Here is a 17463-nt window from a genome sequence, read left to right as displayed (position 1 = left end):
TTTGCATGTAATTAACGATGATCAGCATGTAATTAACGATGATCAAGGGTACGAAAGTACATGATTATTTGCATAAACTCCTCCACTTGGTAGTTTCATCAAAACAAAGCTCAATCCACATAACATAAACTGAAAAGTTTTACCAGAATGTTCAATTCCCTTCCTCACTTAGCTTCAGGCTCTGGCTTCTCAATAAAGGTCTTCCTAATCCAATCAAACGGCTGCAAAACAAAATTACAAAATATTAGACGTAATTGTTAGATTAATAACTTATAAAGGGAAAATAACAATGATGCAAACATAGGCTCTGGGAAAGTGCAAAACAAAACCAGAGCTTACAAAAACTCATCGCCTTCCGGCTAAGTTGGAGAAGTTCATGGAACTTCCGACAGGTCGAAATTTGAGAAAATTAATAATGAAAACATGATAAATTGCAACTTGTGCACCAAATTGTAGATGGATTTCATCCAAACATAACTCTCAAATACATCCTCCGGCAGGAATCCAACGAATGGTGCTCCGTGGCTAACGATTTTAGTTCTTTACTTTTACAGGATTATGATCATCTGCTAATGATTGTAATTCTTTCACACATAGCAAATTAAAACAAATCTCCAATTGTGCTACTCGGTACCTTCTCAGCGGAAAACAGTATAGCACGATTTTGAAATGATAAACCGATTAAAGTTTCAGCAACAAGCAGATTACTCAATCAGAAAACACATTCATCAGGATTTGAAGCCATGGGAATCTGCTGTAATTAATAATTATCAATAATTAAAAGTAATGAACCAGAAATTCTAGCAAAAATAATTCAAATTCGCAGAAATACAGTAAAATCTGCAGTCCAATCCTCCGTTTTCATGCAAATGGATTCATCATCCGAAATCTCAATGCTACAATTGTTTAAAAACATGGACTTTTGATAATCTTTGATCAAATTTGCACACGAGAAATGATTTATTTCAACAAGAAGATAAAGGGCGCAATCGAACAGAGCGCGTGGAAAATCGAGGAAGGATCTATCTTTGTGAAGATTCTAGAATCCTTAAATCTCATACGTTCATCATATATTGTGTGAAAAAAAAAAAAATCATTGTAATTTGTTTTATTTAAAATTAAATTTAAACAGTAATAAACAAAACTGGCCGATGATAAACGAATATGATTGAAAGATCCAAAATTCTCGTAAAAATGATCCGGCGAGGATTCTCTCTCAAAAACGAAGCGACAGGGATGAAAGTTTACAGACCTGGACGAGCCAAAGGGCACCGGTAAAGGCGGCGACGCCCCACGCGGCGGCGGCTTGGACATCGGTAGTATTGGGACGAAGCCTTGGCTTCACGAACTTGAGCATGCTCAATTCACCTGCCATTTCCTCCGATTTTCTGTATTCTCAGCCCTAACCCTAAACTATCACCCGAATTAGATGAAGGAAATCTTTGTTTCTCAATCTGCACAATGTGTCGAATCAGTGGCAAAATGTACGCTAAAATAATAAAGATGGAATCTTCTACTGCGGCCGCTGATATACTGTAACTCGTTGCTTAACAATCTTCCGCCGTTGATTACCGCGGGACCCTTTAGTCATCCAATTAATAGACGATCAGTGTTTTTTTCAGATTAATGAAAAACACTTTTAAAATTAGAAAAATTAATAAAAAAATTTAAAAGGACATATATAAGGAATAACAAGCCTAAAATTAAATGCCCAACGTTTAATGGGCCAAAACTGCTTGGAGTCCATTAATGTATAAGTCTCTCATGATAGAGAGATTTTTCTGTGTAATCAGAACACATGATAATACACCATAAATTATTATACAAATAATACGATATATATGTGTTAAAAAATTAATAATTTCAATAAAATTTTCTACCACTTATATAAAAACACTTGATATATCACTCATGTTCCAATCACAATATAAAATTTTTCGCTTGATCCTATGATTCAAATAAAAGAAAACTAATGAAAAAAGTTTGAAAACTTTGAGTTTTAACAATAAAGACAAAATAAAAGATAAAATGAATAGTAATAATATTGACTTTTTAATGTAAAAATAAGATTTTTCGTTAAAATGACAGTTCCAGGAGCTTTTCGTTAAAGTTTCCTTCAAAAAAAATCTTCAAAAACATTCTCTCTTTCCTTCTCTAAACCTATTCAAACTGAATTTGAGAGATGAGTAGAGCTGTGCTTGGTACCATCCGGTTTGCGTCCGTTGTCCGGACCACCGATGATCCCCCATGTCTCAAATTGCCTTTGTCGAGCTCTTGCCCTATCCTTCTCTTCATCAGATTTTGACGAGAAACAGTACGGACAAGTAACTCCGTATTCCCACTGAGGAGACTCCATATCTGCATCACTGACCGGTTGCTTACACCCGTAGCATAATTTGTGAGTTCCCTGTGCTAACCCATGCTCAACCGAGACTCTCTTGTCAAAGACAAAGCACTCTCCCTCCCACAGGCTCTCCGTCCGTGGAACTTCCTCAAGATACTTCAGAATTCCGCCTTCTAGATGATAAACCTGAGAAACACATGATCCAAATCAAACTATCAGCCAAGTTCGTTTTATCCTTCACAAACTAATCCTTTCCTACAGATAATATGTGGCATAAAATAGAGCTTGAAAGACATTCACCTCTTCGAAGCCTTTGCTGAGGAGAAAACTTGAAGCTTTCTCACATCTAATTCCCCCAGTACAGTACATGGCAACTTTCGGAGGTGTTTTTGGTTTTGATATCTCGAGCTGACTGTTGATGCTTTCATTTGGACCGTTGAGTTTCACCTCCAAATGACCATTCTCTGATTCTGAAGGTTGAAACAGATCGTCTACCCAAGATGGGAACTCTCGGAATGCTTTAGTGCACGGATCAACTGCTCCCTTGAACTTCCCTATTCTAGTTTCGTAATTATTGCGCACATCAATAACCACCTGGATATATACATGTGTCGGGACTAAGATAGTGTGTAGGTGAACTTGACATTGATGGTAATATTTTCACAAAGATTAAATGCCAGCATCCATCAAAACTTCATAAAAATACTGTAAATTCTTTATGGTCCATATCAAGCTGCTAAAAAACATGATTTTGTCAGAATTAAGAGCGAGTCATGAAGGTCAAGTTTTTTAATGTACTTGGTAACGTTGGACAATATACTGCTTAGTTTGGTATAGACTACTCAAAAATAAAAATAAAAATAAAAACTGAACTCAAAAGCAAAAGCACGGAATACATTCTGCGAATTGATTACAGCTCAGTGACATACTATAAAGACACCAACACAAGGAAGAAAATACTCACCGTATCTGGATCACTAATCAATGCATTCCAATCCCGTGGACTCACATACTTTCCGACCTTTTCAATTGGCGATACATCAGGCATTCCAAGACTAACAATCTGATAAACATGTGCAAGGAGAAAATAAGAACCACCTCATAAATGAGAAAACAAAATGTACCCACAAGTTCACAATCAAGACTTATTTTAACCCGTACCTCCTTCTTCAACTTGACCCTCACATGATCCCATCTGAAGGGCGCGTCTTCCCCTGCTGCCAGAGGAGAGCTGCTAGTGTGCCCGTGATGAATAGCTTCCTCCTCAGGACTCACAGGTGACTCCAATCCTCTTAGTCCCTCAAGGCAGTTATCATTTTGGATGAACTCAAGAACTTTATCCACCGATTCTCTTGTCCCACAAATGCTCCCATTTATCCCTTCCCGGGCAAGTATGATACCGCCTGAAACACGCTGGTGACGATCAGCTTAGTGAGGTACAAAATGGACAGTACATAAGCTCCGGAAGAGTAAAACAGAACCGAATAAAACCACACGAAGATGCAATGTCACGGATTAATTATAATCCTGTAAAAATGAAGTCTTTTGAGAATTGCTAAGCACAAATTAAGAATCTAAACAATACAACAACAACAACAAAGCCTTTTCCCACTAAGTGGGGTCAGCTATATGAATCCTCCAATGCCATTGCGCTCGGTTCCGTGTTATATCGTCCGTTAGATCCAAGTTCTCTAAGTCTTTTCTTGGAATAAATTGACAAAAAATGCCAGACTTTATCAAATTATCATATCTAATTAGCCATTAGCCAACCAAAATTGATTTCGACATCTTCTAGTCTCACCCAAATTAAGTTAATTAACCCAACAAAGCTTTAATCCCCAGTAGTCCAACAATGCCTGAAGATTTGAAATTTAAAATTTCATGGAAATTAACCATTAACAAACTAAAACTTAAGAAAATATAGAAATGCAGATGAAATGCGGGTACCAGTTCTTCGCAGAGCTGCTTCAATGGTTGCCGCAGAGAAGCATGGTCGGCAAAATCAGCGAACTTGTAGAAGGAGACCACGACGAGAATCTGCGAATCCGAGTTATCCGACTCGGGCGAGCTCGGAATCGGGACCGGACTGGTGGGCCCGGAGAAGCACCTGGAAAGCGTCATGCTTTGAGGGACGCCGTGAGAATCGGAGACCGGAATCCTAGGGTTGAGAAACGACTGAGGATCTCGATTGGAGGGCGGCGAAACTGAAGAGGAGGGATGCAATCTAGGGTTAGGGTTTACGGAGTGCAGTGGAGGTAACCATACCATCCTCAGCGACAGTGATGGAGGTGACCTCCAGCTTAGCATGGAGTCGACCGCGGGAGGCAAGGTTCGCATACGGCGCTGCGTTCGTTAGGTTTCTGTATTGCTCTCGACGTGTCAATTTACAATTAACGGCGGGACCACGTGCCGGCTGTATGTTGGGTTAGATGCGTGGCTTTATCCAATCAAGGCGCAGTATATTGTCTGTATTGTAAAAAGTGACGAATTGGATATTTGAATGGCTAATCTTAAAATAAAATTTAATAAAATTTTATAAATTATAATATAAAAGTATTACTTAAGTAATGAGATTATTACTTAAATTATTACTTATGTGTTGTCACTATCTTACTTTTTATTTTTTCTTTTAAATAAACAATATTACAAATACAGAAGGATTTGGACTTTATCCAGATTTAAATTGTGAAGATCTTAGATATCCTTACATCTTAACTATTCATTGAGCATTGTGCCGTTATAAATTATTTGATTTTTTTATTTAAAATTAAACATAAATAGTATCTTACGAAAACTGGTCGCACGATGTATGATAAACGATTAGAATGTGGGAATTCCTAAGATCCCCACAAAGTGGATCCGGAGAGGATCCTCTTCTCTAAGGGGAGGGCTAAGTCTCACAATGGACTAACAATAATGTAGTTCAAATTCATCTTTGACGAGAATCAAACCTCTCGCATACAAGTGAAGAAGAATATCATTAAACCGTAATACTGAGTTACTTAATTAGTTTACTTAGCATTATTTAAGTGTGATATTACTTAGGGTTCGTTTAGAGAAAACGTTTCAGAGTTTTAAAAACACTAAGTATTTCTTGTAAGAGTAAAACACTTCGAATGTTTTTTTCATAATTTGCTTATATTTTTACTATAAATTAATTCCAAAATAAAATTCATAAAATGCATCTTTAACGAACTAAACTTGGCTATTGTAAATTCAGTAGCCGGTCCTGCTTAAACCCAATCACGGATGAATACGTGTCCAAATTTTAATTAAAATAATCAAAATTTGAACACGTGTTCATCAATGATTGGAGGTAAGCAGGACCGGCTGTTGAATTCTTCAACAGCCAAGTTATTTCTGTCTTTAACCACTTCAAAAACAATTCCAAAGAATCTTTAGTTTGTGAATAAAATAGTTGTTTTTTTTAAGAGTGTCGTACGATGATCAATGGACCGATAAGCCAATTAGGCCTCTCCACCTGTGGATGAAAGGCTGGCGGAGTTACATTATAATATTATGTAATATATAAAATATATAGTTTTCAAAGGGGAAAGGGTTACATTGAAAAGTGATGGTCCTAATACGGCCCACGTCGCAGTATTTGAACAGGATGTCTGTCGATTTTCTTTTCCACTACGCAAGGGGTTGTCAATTTGGTCATTTTAACTGTAATATTAGGCAATTATCTCCCCGAATTTTTGTAATTGATTGATTTCTAAGTTAAATTTTAGTTTTAACTGATTACCTTCTGAACTTTTATAATTGACTAATTTTTCTAATTTTAAAATTGTAAAAAGATAATTTTATTCCTAATGTGGACAACATATTGTTTATCTTGTTATTCTCTTCCACTAGTTTACTCCGTACACTTTTTGTTTGAATTTTAGTGTTTAGGGGAGAAATTAAAGTTCATGAAGGAATTGGAAAATTATAAATGTTCATAAGGGTATTGGCTAAAATTAAAGTTCAACCGAAGGGAGGGTATGATTGGTAGCTCCTTACAGATTCAAGAGAATCGGCGAATACCTCTATTTGTATTTGGGAAATTTTGGCCCCGCAGTAAGTATACGTTTATCACATTTACCATATCATATTTGTTTTATCTTTCCAATATAGTAAAGTAAGACTCGCCAACACATGCGGATGTCATTTCTATTAGAAAGGCGATTTAAATGTGATATAAAAAATATAGTCAAAGTAACATTTTTGTTTGGCCACCAAGTTAACAGCTTAGGGTTTCATTGCAACTATGTATATTTTGTAATATTTTAATCTCCCACCTCTTTTTTGATATTAACATCAGAAATGTCCAAACGCATTGCCCAATCAAAAATATCCCCGCTTAAGGTTAAAGATATTAGAAAGCTCTGTTTGTGGTGAGTTTCATGCTGTGAGAATGAAATAAATTTCATAGAAAGTTGTTGTGAGAGTGAGGCTACATCAATTCCAATCTTTATGATTAGTCATAGGTTATGAAAGTTGATTAATCTTTGAAAGCAATTCTCCTTGGACTCGTTGGCCATCTAGAGTTTACGCCTTGATTAATTGAGAAACGTAAAGAGATTGCCTCTTAAAACTGTGACTCTTCATAGACTTTTTGTCACATATTAACATTAAATTGTGAAGCGACATAAAATTAATGAACAATCTCACATTTAAATGAGTTCGTTTAGCATTTCTCAACTCTAGATGGTCAACGAGTTTATAGAAAATTGCTTTTCAGGACGAATGTCGGTAGCAATTCTCTTAGACCAACTCCAATGGTGGGCTAAAAGCTAAATTACCCCCTAAAATTTCCCCCCAAACCCACTCCAACCCAAGGGAAAAATTTGGGCTAAATGCTAAATGCTAAACCAAGGCCGAATTCCCCCCAAAATTTAGCCCAGAAATCGGAGTGGACTCCACCCAATATTTATCTGAATTTAAATTTTTTTAGATTAAAATGTTCATAAAATTAATTTACGATAGTCTACATATTTATTTAAAAAAAAAATTAATTTAACAAAAAAAAAAACCTAAGTTCATTCTTTAATAATTCCGGACTAAAATTTTAGGCTAAAACGGTTGGAGTAAAAAAGCTGTTTCTGGACTAAAAGCTAAATTTTTCGGGCTAAAATATTTAGATTTTAACACAACCATTGTAGATGATCTTAGTGAAAACATAAACTACAAAGATTTTTGGTCGAAGTGTATCCAGCAAGAATCTAAGAAATGGATATGCATTGAATAATTACACAAACTTTATTGCACGAAACAACACTCAAAAAGTAAATACTTTGCACAGCCTGCCAGTTGGATAGGAAAACAACATGAAAATTACCAATGATGTAAGCTTTTGCATCACCACCATGACATCACATCAGCTTTGTAGGCAAAGCATTTGATTTGTTTGGAAATTTCTCACTTTAATCATGGAATTATGTGAAGAGGGATTTCACCTCCTTCCTTGCAACTTCCTATGAATTGCTTCCCACCTTCCCGTTCACATATCATAAAACCACATCCCCTTCTCTCACCTCATCCAAACAAACCCCAATTCAAAATTTTCCTTTTTCCACACACAAACAGAGCAAACAAAGAAAAGCAGTCTACAAGCCATTTTTCTCATCTTTCATGAATCACTTCCCACTCTCCAATAGTTTGTTTGAAACTGTTTCCGTAAGAAGCACTTCCGTTAAGAAACGCTTTATCTAGAAGCTAATGAAAGCTTTTTCTTTACTAAAAACCGTCAAATACGGTAAAAAACGCTTTTAATCATTTCAAAAGCAATCCCAATAGTGGTTCCATCCAAACAAAACCCATTTCTTATTTTTACTCAAAAACAGTGAGAGAGAGAACAGAGGAGTTAAAGCTAGAAACAGAGCAAAAGCAGAGCATCCTGGAACGAATGGGAACCAACCACAAGAGACTGATCGAGGAGCTACTTGAAGGCCGGAAGACGGCGGTGAAGCTTCAGAATCTGCTCCACAAGCCGTTCGGAGATAGTGGATCGGCGGAGGAGCTTTTGATGAAGATCATGACAACATTCACAGAGAGTCTCTCTGTTCTGACTGCTTCTGACGGCCATGAGGATCACCAGTCTGCTGCTTCCGGTGAGGTTTATCAGGTCAAGCCTGAACCTTCCCATGTGGAGCACTCGCATTGTGGTGACCGGAGCTCTGAAGGTTCAGGTGAGAGTCCAAAGACTCAGGCTTTCAAGGATCGGAGAGGTTGCTACAAGAGGAGGTAATGAATTGAAACATCTTAATCATAGATTAATATGTGAATAATTGTTAGCCATTTTCTTTTATTTGTTTAATTTCCTAGCTAGTATGATACACAAATCAGGGGTGTACTGTCAATTTCATATATTTGTTTAACATATATGCGGACATGAGTTAAGTTGGTTGGCTGAAACAATGTATTTATTCAGTGAAAGCGAGTTTAAATACCCTTATGTAGCTCATGATAGTTTAAAATATCGCCTTATATCGTATCTCAATGTTCTTAATTGAGTTATTTAGGATTTTTTATACTCAATTAGAAAAGAATTTAACGTTTTCGAAAAATAATGAGTGTAAGTTATTTAGTACTTATTTTTTCTAATTAAATAAAAAATTAAATCCAAGACTAATAAGTTTATTTCATCTTCTTGGTTGCAGAAAGACATCTCAATCATGGAAAGTAATCTCTACCAAAATTGAAGATGGTCAGGCTTGGAGAAAATATGGCCAAAAGATAATCCTCAAAGCTTCATATCCAAGGTTTGTTTTTATTTTTAAGAATTTATGAACAATTTTTTGGGGAAAATGATTTATTCAAAAAAAATGTTCTCATTTATTTTTTTTTCAAATTTAATAGTAGAATCAAATATGGATGTGCACAGAGAAAAACAGTGTGGCAATATAGGGATATATTTAGTGTTTAAAATTCTATTGCATTGCATAACTCGTTAAATTCCATGTATGTTAAAGGAAAAAATAAAAGTAAAAAATGAAAGGTAAAATATGGATAATTTTTAAGTAATACTTATTATTTTCTAGTCACACAAATTATTAAACTCTTATCTTTATTATTTATTAAATAGTTAGATGTTCACCCGGGGGAAGGGGGGGGGGGGGTGTGGTGTTGAGAATTAGTAGAAATCAACACCGCACTATGATGCATATGCATAATTATTTTTCATTATTATGGTAAAGCGCTAGCTGTCTATTTCTTTATTTCTTACTTTCACCTAGCTTGGCAGCTTGCATCCAATATGAGTTCTAACTTGTTTGAAAATGCTTTTAAAATGATTAAAAGTACTTTTGAAAACACTTATAAACGAGCGTTCTAAATCCAGCTCATAAATGGAAGAACTAGAAAGAAAGAAAGAAAAGAAGTATGGAAATCCTAACTACAAAAGTTGGTGTTCACATTGTGTGGTTACAACAAAAGTAGGGTTCACATTTCACTATTGCAAAGATGCACAGTACAAACATATGAAGTTAAAGCACCAGGCCCCAATAATTGAGGGGCATTCAACAAACAAACTGGATTGAATTTAAATTATGTACCGAATAAGTTTGTGTCCATGCATTCTCAAATTTTAAAAATATAAATTTATTTTGTCGTTCCTTTTACGACAACGTTTTACAATAAAGTGTTTAAAAAACGTTACCAAACGGACTCTTAACAGCTATATAATCGCATTTACAGGGCTTACTTCAGATGCACAAGAAAGTATGATCAAGGTTGCATGGCGACTAAACAGGTCCAACAAATCCAAGACAACCCACGCACTTACCAAACCACCTACATTGGCGAGCACACGTGCAGAACCATGATCAAGGCTTCTCCAACGATCATCGGCCCTGATCCTAGGCGATCTCAGACTGTTAGCTCAGAATCTGGGTCCCCACATCGCCAAAACCCTAATTTCTTTGGCTCATCCTCGTCGTCCATTCCCATCGTCAAACAAGAAGATTCCAAATTGGGGACACCAAGTGATGTAACGGACAACAATGCGTGGCTTGGTTTGAAGGATCACTTTGGTTTATCCGAGCCTGCCGGAATCTGCGTGTCTTCCAATGAGAATGTGGTTTCAAACATGCAGTGGGACGACATGGATTTGGTGAAGTCGATTAATTTTGAGTGTGATATTAATTTTGATGAAGCTGAGTTTCCTATAACTCCTTGTAATGATAGGTTTTGATGCTGTTTAATTTGAAGCCCCCTAGTAGCTAGGGTTTCTGAATAATGATGTAAATGATCAGTTTGAATTAGAAGAAGTTTCACGTTGATTGTGGTTTCGTATCCCTACGCATCAATCGAGTTCAGTATGCTACGTAACTAAACAAATATTAACAGACTAATTAGTTTTTGGTCTAGTAATATTATTACGAGAAAAAGAAAATCCTAATTTGTTGCAGTAGATAAAAATTCTTTAACGGTCACATTAGTACGAGAAAAAGAAAACCCTAATTTGTTGCAGTAGATAAAAAAATTTTAACGGTCACATTAGTACGAGAAAAAGAAAACCCTAATTTGTGGTAGTAGACAAAGATTCTCTAACGAGCACATTAGTTGTAAAGTAAAAAAGAATTAAGTTAATTTTACTTAAAAGTTTATAAAAATTGGACATAAGTGGATTCAGTTAGTCAACTAGAACAATATGTCTGCTTCATCTCACACCTAATTGAGTTTAAATTATTGACGTCGTAAAAGAGAGTATCCTAATAATGATGTTCATGATCAGTTAGTTAGAAAAACTGAAACCACATTAACTAATGTGTAAGCCTATCGTTAACTCAAAATCTTCCTTAGGGTTATCCCACACTTGTCATGGAAGAAGTGGGCATGTAAATAACATAAATGAATATAGTATACACTTTAAAAGTTAACAAAAATTAAACTGCTATGCCGTGTGCTCGTTCTCTTGCTTTCGAATTTGGATTATCATTCTCGGAAATTAGATCACTACAAAATACCATTTTTCAAAATAAATAATAAATAAGTTTTACAAACATCTATTAACCAGAAAAAAAAAGTTTACAAACACCTGTGTGAAACTACTTTAATTAACCTCCCCAGAAGATTAGGATGACTGACTGAGAGTAATTTGGTTAATTAGCTCCCATGATCTTTTCATTGGCTAAACAACTTTATAAAGAAAATTGACCTGCCAGCCCAATTACAAGCATTTCCTGCCTAGTGATCTCAATTTTTCTTGTCATCTGGCTCCCATCTACGTTCAGCAGAATTGAAAATAAAATCCATACTGCTGCTGCTGCTGCCTGAATTAAACATGGCATCAGCCAAATCCATCACAGGAAAGTCAACTTCTTTACCGGTGTAACGTGTGCCGGTGGATGTACCGACGTCATCACCACCGCCGCCACAACTGCCACCTATCATACCACCGCTGCTGCTGCCCCCTCTAATAGGGTTAAAGTCCATGGAAAGCCATCGAGATGTTGGAGACTCAGTGGTTGCTGCCATCTGATCTTGTGTAATATGATGATCAGCTGCGGGTGGTAGAATTGAAGGTGCAGTGGCTGACATGTGGCATGTGTGTTCACCTCTGTACGTTACTTCAAATGTCGAGGGATCATCGTCTAGCCTCTGGACAAGCTTCTTGGCCAGGCAATTGTACAACTTTTGATGGGTGCATCTATAGTAACTCCTGAAAAAGAAACATGACATAATTAATCAGTAAAACAACATTTAAAAGTAGCGTTTTGAAGAGAAAGAAAAATACAATGTATCAAACTGTTATACGTGCAACCGACATTAATAGTTGACGGATAATGAATTTTTATTTCTTCTATAGTTTGGCGATTGAAGTGATTCATTAAAATACAAGGGGAGAAAACTTAATCACCCGTCAACTGCATTAATTAAGTAATTTAGTAGTTAACTGTGGCTAAACATTTGAATTTAGTGAATATATAGTACTAATTGAACATTCTCAAGTCACTCCACTCTGGGCATGGGTTTTCCCATTTACTAAGAAGCAATTGGTCATAAGAACTGAATATTGTTTGCCAAATTCTGGTCATACTGATTGATTGCTGACCAAGTCAAGTCTGGTCCACGTATGAATTAATATTTCATTCCATGAAGAAAATGACAATAATTATACCAACCCGAACAAGCTAAAGGGCTCCATTATCTATCATACATAGCATACCTGGTAAACCACTAAGATGGAGAAGTAGAAGAAAGTGACATATCCTTGAATTGAACATGTCAAATAAGATATAATTAACCTTAATCTATGATTATGGTCAAATTAATTACCTTGGGAATCTGCTGTTTATGATCTCCTTTTGACCATATTTTCTCCAAGTGAAGCCATCCTCAGGTGGGATTTCAGTGTTTCCGATCCTAGGTGCTGGCACTGTCATTTTGCTAATTAACCCTTGATCTTTCCTATTTAAGTAATCAAAATGAATATAATAGTATGATTAGAAAACAAGTGCATGCTGCCGAAACAGTTTGGAAAGTACTTGATTCACAAAGTAAAAGCCATGTAATGTTTATATGCTTTATTGAGGTCATTTTCAAAGAAGCAACCTGGTAATGCTCTTCTGCTTCCGATACATTTTCCTTATCTCTTCTTAGCAAAGTTACCGTATTTGTTTTCATACTCTAGGACAGGCAACTGTTCTTGTCGATAATGTATCGATATATTATCATCGCCAATAGATGAACATGTTATTAATACAATATTGACAATAACGTTACAATACAGACTACACTGTGTTGTTCAACTGTCATACACAGTTACACACACAAAGCAATATCTTTTACGGAGTTGTCTTGTTTGTGTGCCAATAATTTAACATAATGTTTTTACTTATACATGCACAAATTAAGGTCATGTTAAGTAATCACATAATATAATCTCTCAAATTTTTGAGATAAACGAACCTTTGTCGCGGTCTTTGTGAGCTTGATGAAGCAATGTTCACGTCAGAAGCTGGCACAACATCCACTGCCTGAGAACCCATAACTGCCGCCTCCGAACCCCGGATATCAATGCCACCACTGATCTTCGCTTCGTTTCGATCAGCTGCTAGTTGGGTTTGGATTATATCCATTGCCTGCGGATTACGCCTCAGCCATTGTTCAACACTTGTTCCAATCTGCTGGTGCTCAAGTGTTAAAGTGTTGTGAAGATATGAACTACTACTTGAATCTTGACTATGTAAAACCCTTTCTTTTGCTGAACCAAAAATCTTTGTGATTTCTTCCAATGAATTGAAGAGTGAGTTAGGTTGGGTGGCCAAGTTGGGTAGGTCTTTTCCAAGCTCTCTAGCCAACTCGCATCCATGGAAGATTAAAGAAATGAGTTCATCCATGGCTTCTGGTTCTAGCTGCTTTTGCTTTTGGACTGGTTTGGATTTGAACATGTTATGGTGGTGGTTGGGGAAATTTAAATGTGTTGTGAATATACGCTGCTTTTGTGAGGCTTCTTCTGAGTTGGTGCTCCTTGAAAAAGTTTGAGAGATTGTTCAAAGGTTTTTTTGTTTCTTTTACACGGTACAAAATTTGGAAAGTCTGCAAATATGACCAAGTCTTGGTCAGATTGGAACAGTTGCTGGTCTACTTAATTCAGATTTCAATTTCAAACCTTCTCTTTTCCTTAGTCTAGAAGAAGACCCGCTTCATTGTGACCAATATTTTGTTGGACCCTTTTTTTAGAATTTTCAGAGGTTTGAATGTACTACCTTAGGAGCATTTTCATTTTTACAAGACAAGACATATCTAAAGTACTACATTTATTATATTTTTCATACTATACTTGTATCGCTTTTTTAATATAGATAGGATCCACCAACACATGTGAGTTCTCTCTCTATTAAAAAGATGGTAAAGATGTGGTATGAAAATATAGAGAAAATTAGAATTAGATCCCTCATTTTAGACTCTTGTAGACTAAACATTTATGTTTTTTGAGTTTTTGATTAAGCTTTTGAAACATTTGATTAAGATAATCAAACTTAAAATACTTCAGATTAATTGAAATTAATTTACATTTAAATATCTGCTATATATTTTAAATAATTTCAACTATATTTAAGTCTAAAAATTTAAACTTTTCAAATCTAAATATACACCCACACAAAATGGAAACGTACCAACATTAAATGAAAACGTACCAACCCCGAATTAAAACGTACCCGATTATAAACTATATTAAAATAAATATTCATCTTTTTGGAATGTTTAAAAATATGTTTGATTCATACACAATGCGCTAGATAGTCTTATTTTTTGGTAGATAAGTCTCTGGAACAACTTTTAGTTGATCGGAGATAAATCCTTATTATTGTAGATAATGCTAAATAATAATGATAAATCATATAATTTTGAATTAATACAAAGGCTATTGTTCGTTGATTAATGACTATTTCTATAATAAAAAAATTAATTAAAGTAATTTAAACTTTTAAATTGTTAACGACTCTTTCTATAAAAAAAAATATAATAATAATTAAAGTAATTCCTCAATATTAGGACAAAAAGTAATAAAACTTATGTTTCGAAAACAAACATACCAAAAATTCAAATGTACCAATAAGCCAAATGGACCAAAAATTCAAATGTACCATTATAATCAAACGTACCGATATAACCAAACGTACCTAATAATGAGTTTTGTTACATTCTATTTAATTTACTAAAATAAATATTTTAATAAAAAATAAAAAAAAAATCTTAAATCATCATAATAAGAGATGCATAAAAATAGGAGAAAAAAAGGGAATGCTAACGTGAATAGACTTCTAATGAAATAAAATTAAAGTACCAAAATTGTAGGGAAAATGTATCACATCCGGGCCCAGGCCCCCACCACATCCCGGGCTTGACACCACCGTAACACGATATTGTCTGTTTTGGGCCCCGACCATGCCCTTATAGTTTTGTTTCTGGAAACTGACACGAGAACTTCCCAGTGGGTCACCCATCCTGGGAATGCTCTCGCCCGAACTCGCTTAACTTCAGAGTTCCGATGGAACCCGAAGCCACTCCCAAAAGGTCTCGTGCTAGGTAGAGATGAGAATATACATACAAGACAAATGGACCAAAAATTCAAATGTACCATTATAATCAAACGTACCGATATAACCAAACGTACCTAATAATGAGTTTTGTTACATTCTATTTAATTTACTAAAATAAATATTTTAATAAAAAAAAAATCTTAAATCATCATAATAAGAGATGCATAAAAATAGGTGAAAAAAAGGGAATGCTAACGTGAATAGACTTCTAATGAAATAAAATTAAAGTACCAAAATTGTAGGGAAAATGTGTCACATCCCAGCCCAGGCCCCCACCACATCCTGGGCTTGACATCACCGTAACACGATATTGTCTGTTTTGGGCCCCGACCACGCCCTCATAGTTTTGTTTCTGGGAACTAACACGAGAACTTCCCAGTGGGTCACCCATCCTGGGAATGCTCTCGTCCGAACTCGCTTAACTTCAGAGTTCTGATAGAACTCGAAGCCACTCCCAAAAGGCCTCGTGCTAGGTAGAGATGAGAATATACATATAAGACTTACAGGATCCACTCCCTGGACAATGTGGAATGTTACAAAATGTTTAATCAAATTTACAAAAGGAATAGATGTTTAGTCTATGACATTTAAAAATAAGGCGCCTATATCAAAACGTCCCGAAAATATATGATAAGAGTACCAGGATCGTCTCTAACATTTTGAAGGCCCTGTGTGAATTTAATAAAAAGGTTCTCGTTCTATAGAAAGAAACTTTGGGCAACATATTCATACATAATTTAACAATCAATATTCAAACTTAATAGAAATCAACATCTCACTTTTATCAATTGAATAATCTCTAATTGCATGAAATGATGATTTAGGGTTCAACCATGAAAAATGGAGTGCGATTGAAAGAGAAATACAGAAATACGCTTGTGTTTGTGGAAGAAAGTAATACACAAGTTAGTTTTTATTGCTAAAGAAAAGCAAAAACTTAATATATTAAGTATAAGTTCCACTTAATCAATTGTAATATAGATAAAATCATATAATGGTTATTTTCTTTTCCAATCAAAAACCATTTTATTAAAAAAAATTATACTCATATGTGATATATAGGAGGATCAAAATTTTGGGGCCCCTCAGAAATTCGGGGTCTTACATCGCTGTACCTTTTGCACACCCCAATGCCCCCTCTGAAGAGTACATTTTGTATTTTATAGAGAGTGAGATTCAAACTCCAGTATAAGGAGTGTACACATTGTTATAGTCAAATGATTTAACTCATATCTGTTAAGGCATACTTTTGAAATAATTAACTCATCTTAATGAGATGTCTATTTATCTACAACGTGAAAAGATCCACATACACTGGTGAATAAAATACTTGTACGTCTAATATATATATTTTTATTTATTTGAATACAGAGTCGAACATATGGACATTTTTATTCCGAATATAATGCAATGAATTCACCATAGTGAGCAATTTCAAGACATTCACCATAGCTTAATAGTAAGCTATTGAGGAAATTAACTCCTTGCATATTCTAGGTGTGTTGAAGGGAGATGTCATTCAACCATTTAGTTTTGGTATGGTAAATTTGTGTTTGAAACCCTTGCCCCGGCTCTACGTCTAGTTTGTGTTGAAGGGAAGATGGTTCTCCACTGAAGATCTACACTAACCAACCACAGTGAGTCAAGAATCCATGGGTCCTATGGCACCCTCATTTCCATGAAATAGCATTGGACAAAGGCCAAGTGTACACACGCTGCTTCTATTACACCTAAAAATATATTATATTTAATTAAACACTCAGGTTGTTGGACTCGGGTGACGAAATGGAGTTGGGGTGTAACTCCCGGTCCCGGGTTATAGTTTTTGTGTTACGATGTCATGGTTGAATTGACCACTCGGTTATTTTCTTCATCGTGACTACTTTAGTGGTTGATGATGGTGTTTAGCCTGACGGCGACGCTCATCATTTGGAATATATATAGAGAATAGGGTTGCTGTTATGTTTGTTTGTTTTGGTTGAGTTGGGTTTATTTTGTACTTGAGTTTTCTCAAATTTTTCGGTTGCTTGCCATCCTTTGTGTCGACTCCGTGATATATGCTGGTCCAATCACAACCCTTGTTTT

At 35.5% G+C, this 17463-nt stretch overlaps 3 protein-coding genes across 3 annotated transcripts; 1 reads left to right on the top strand and 2 right to left on the bottom strand.

The window, feature by feature from the left end:
- Nucleotides 1-2048: 2048 nt before the first annotated feature.
- LOC137735264 (rhodanese-like domain-containing protein 7) lies at nucleotides 2049-4726 on the bottom strand. Its single transcript, XM_068474676.1, has 5 exons — nucleotides 4292-4726; nucleotides 3506-3757; nucleotides 3309-3407; nucleotides 2645-2938; nucleotides 2049-2530 (listed from the first exon to the last, which is right to left on the bottom strand). Exons 1-5 carry the CDS (start codon nucleotides 4679-4681, stop codon nucleotides 2165-2167), a joined length of 1401 nt encoding a protein of 466 aa, XP_068330777.1. The 5' UTR covers nucleotides 4682-4726; the 3' UTR covers nucleotides 2049-2164.
- Nucleotides 4727-7839: 3113 nt separating this feature from the next.
- Nucleotides 7840-10608, top strand: LOC137735656 (WRKY DNA-binding transcription factor 70-like). The gene is made up of 3 exons (XM_068475101.1): nucleotides 7840-8572; nucleotides 8989-9090; nucleotides 10025-10608. Exons 1-3 carry the CDS (start codon nucleotides 8235-8237, stop codon nucleotides 10518-10520), a joined length of 936 nt encoding a protein of 311 aa, XP_068331202.1. The 5' UTR covers nucleotides 7840-8234; the 3' UTR covers nucleotides 10521-10608.
- A 607-nt stretch (nucleotides 10609-11215) lies between these two features.
- Nucleotides 11216-13722, bottom strand: LOC137735655 (WRKY transcription factor 55). Its single transcript, XM_068475100.1, has 3 exons — nucleotides 13241-13722; nucleotides 12608-12739; nucleotides 11216-11990 (listed from the first exon to the last, which is right to left on the bottom strand). The coding sequence occupies exons 1-3, from the start codon at nucleotides 13720-13722 to the stop codon at nucleotides 11525-11527; spliced, it is 1080 nt and encodes a 359-aa protein (XP_068331201.1). The 3' UTR covers nucleotides 11216-11524.
- Nucleotides 13723-17463: the final 3741 nt, after the last annotated feature.

Source organism: Pyrus communis, chromosome 5, assembly GCF_963583255.1.
Source record: "Pyrus communis chromosome 5, drPyrComm1.1, whole genome shotgun sequence".
Classification (NCBI taxonomy): Eukaryota; Viridiplantae; Streptophyta; class Magnoliopsida; order Rosales; family Rosaceae; genus Pyrus; species Pyrus communis.
Note: the sequence above shows the minus strand (reverse complement) of the source record. Positions and strands in the feature narration are given on the sequence as shown.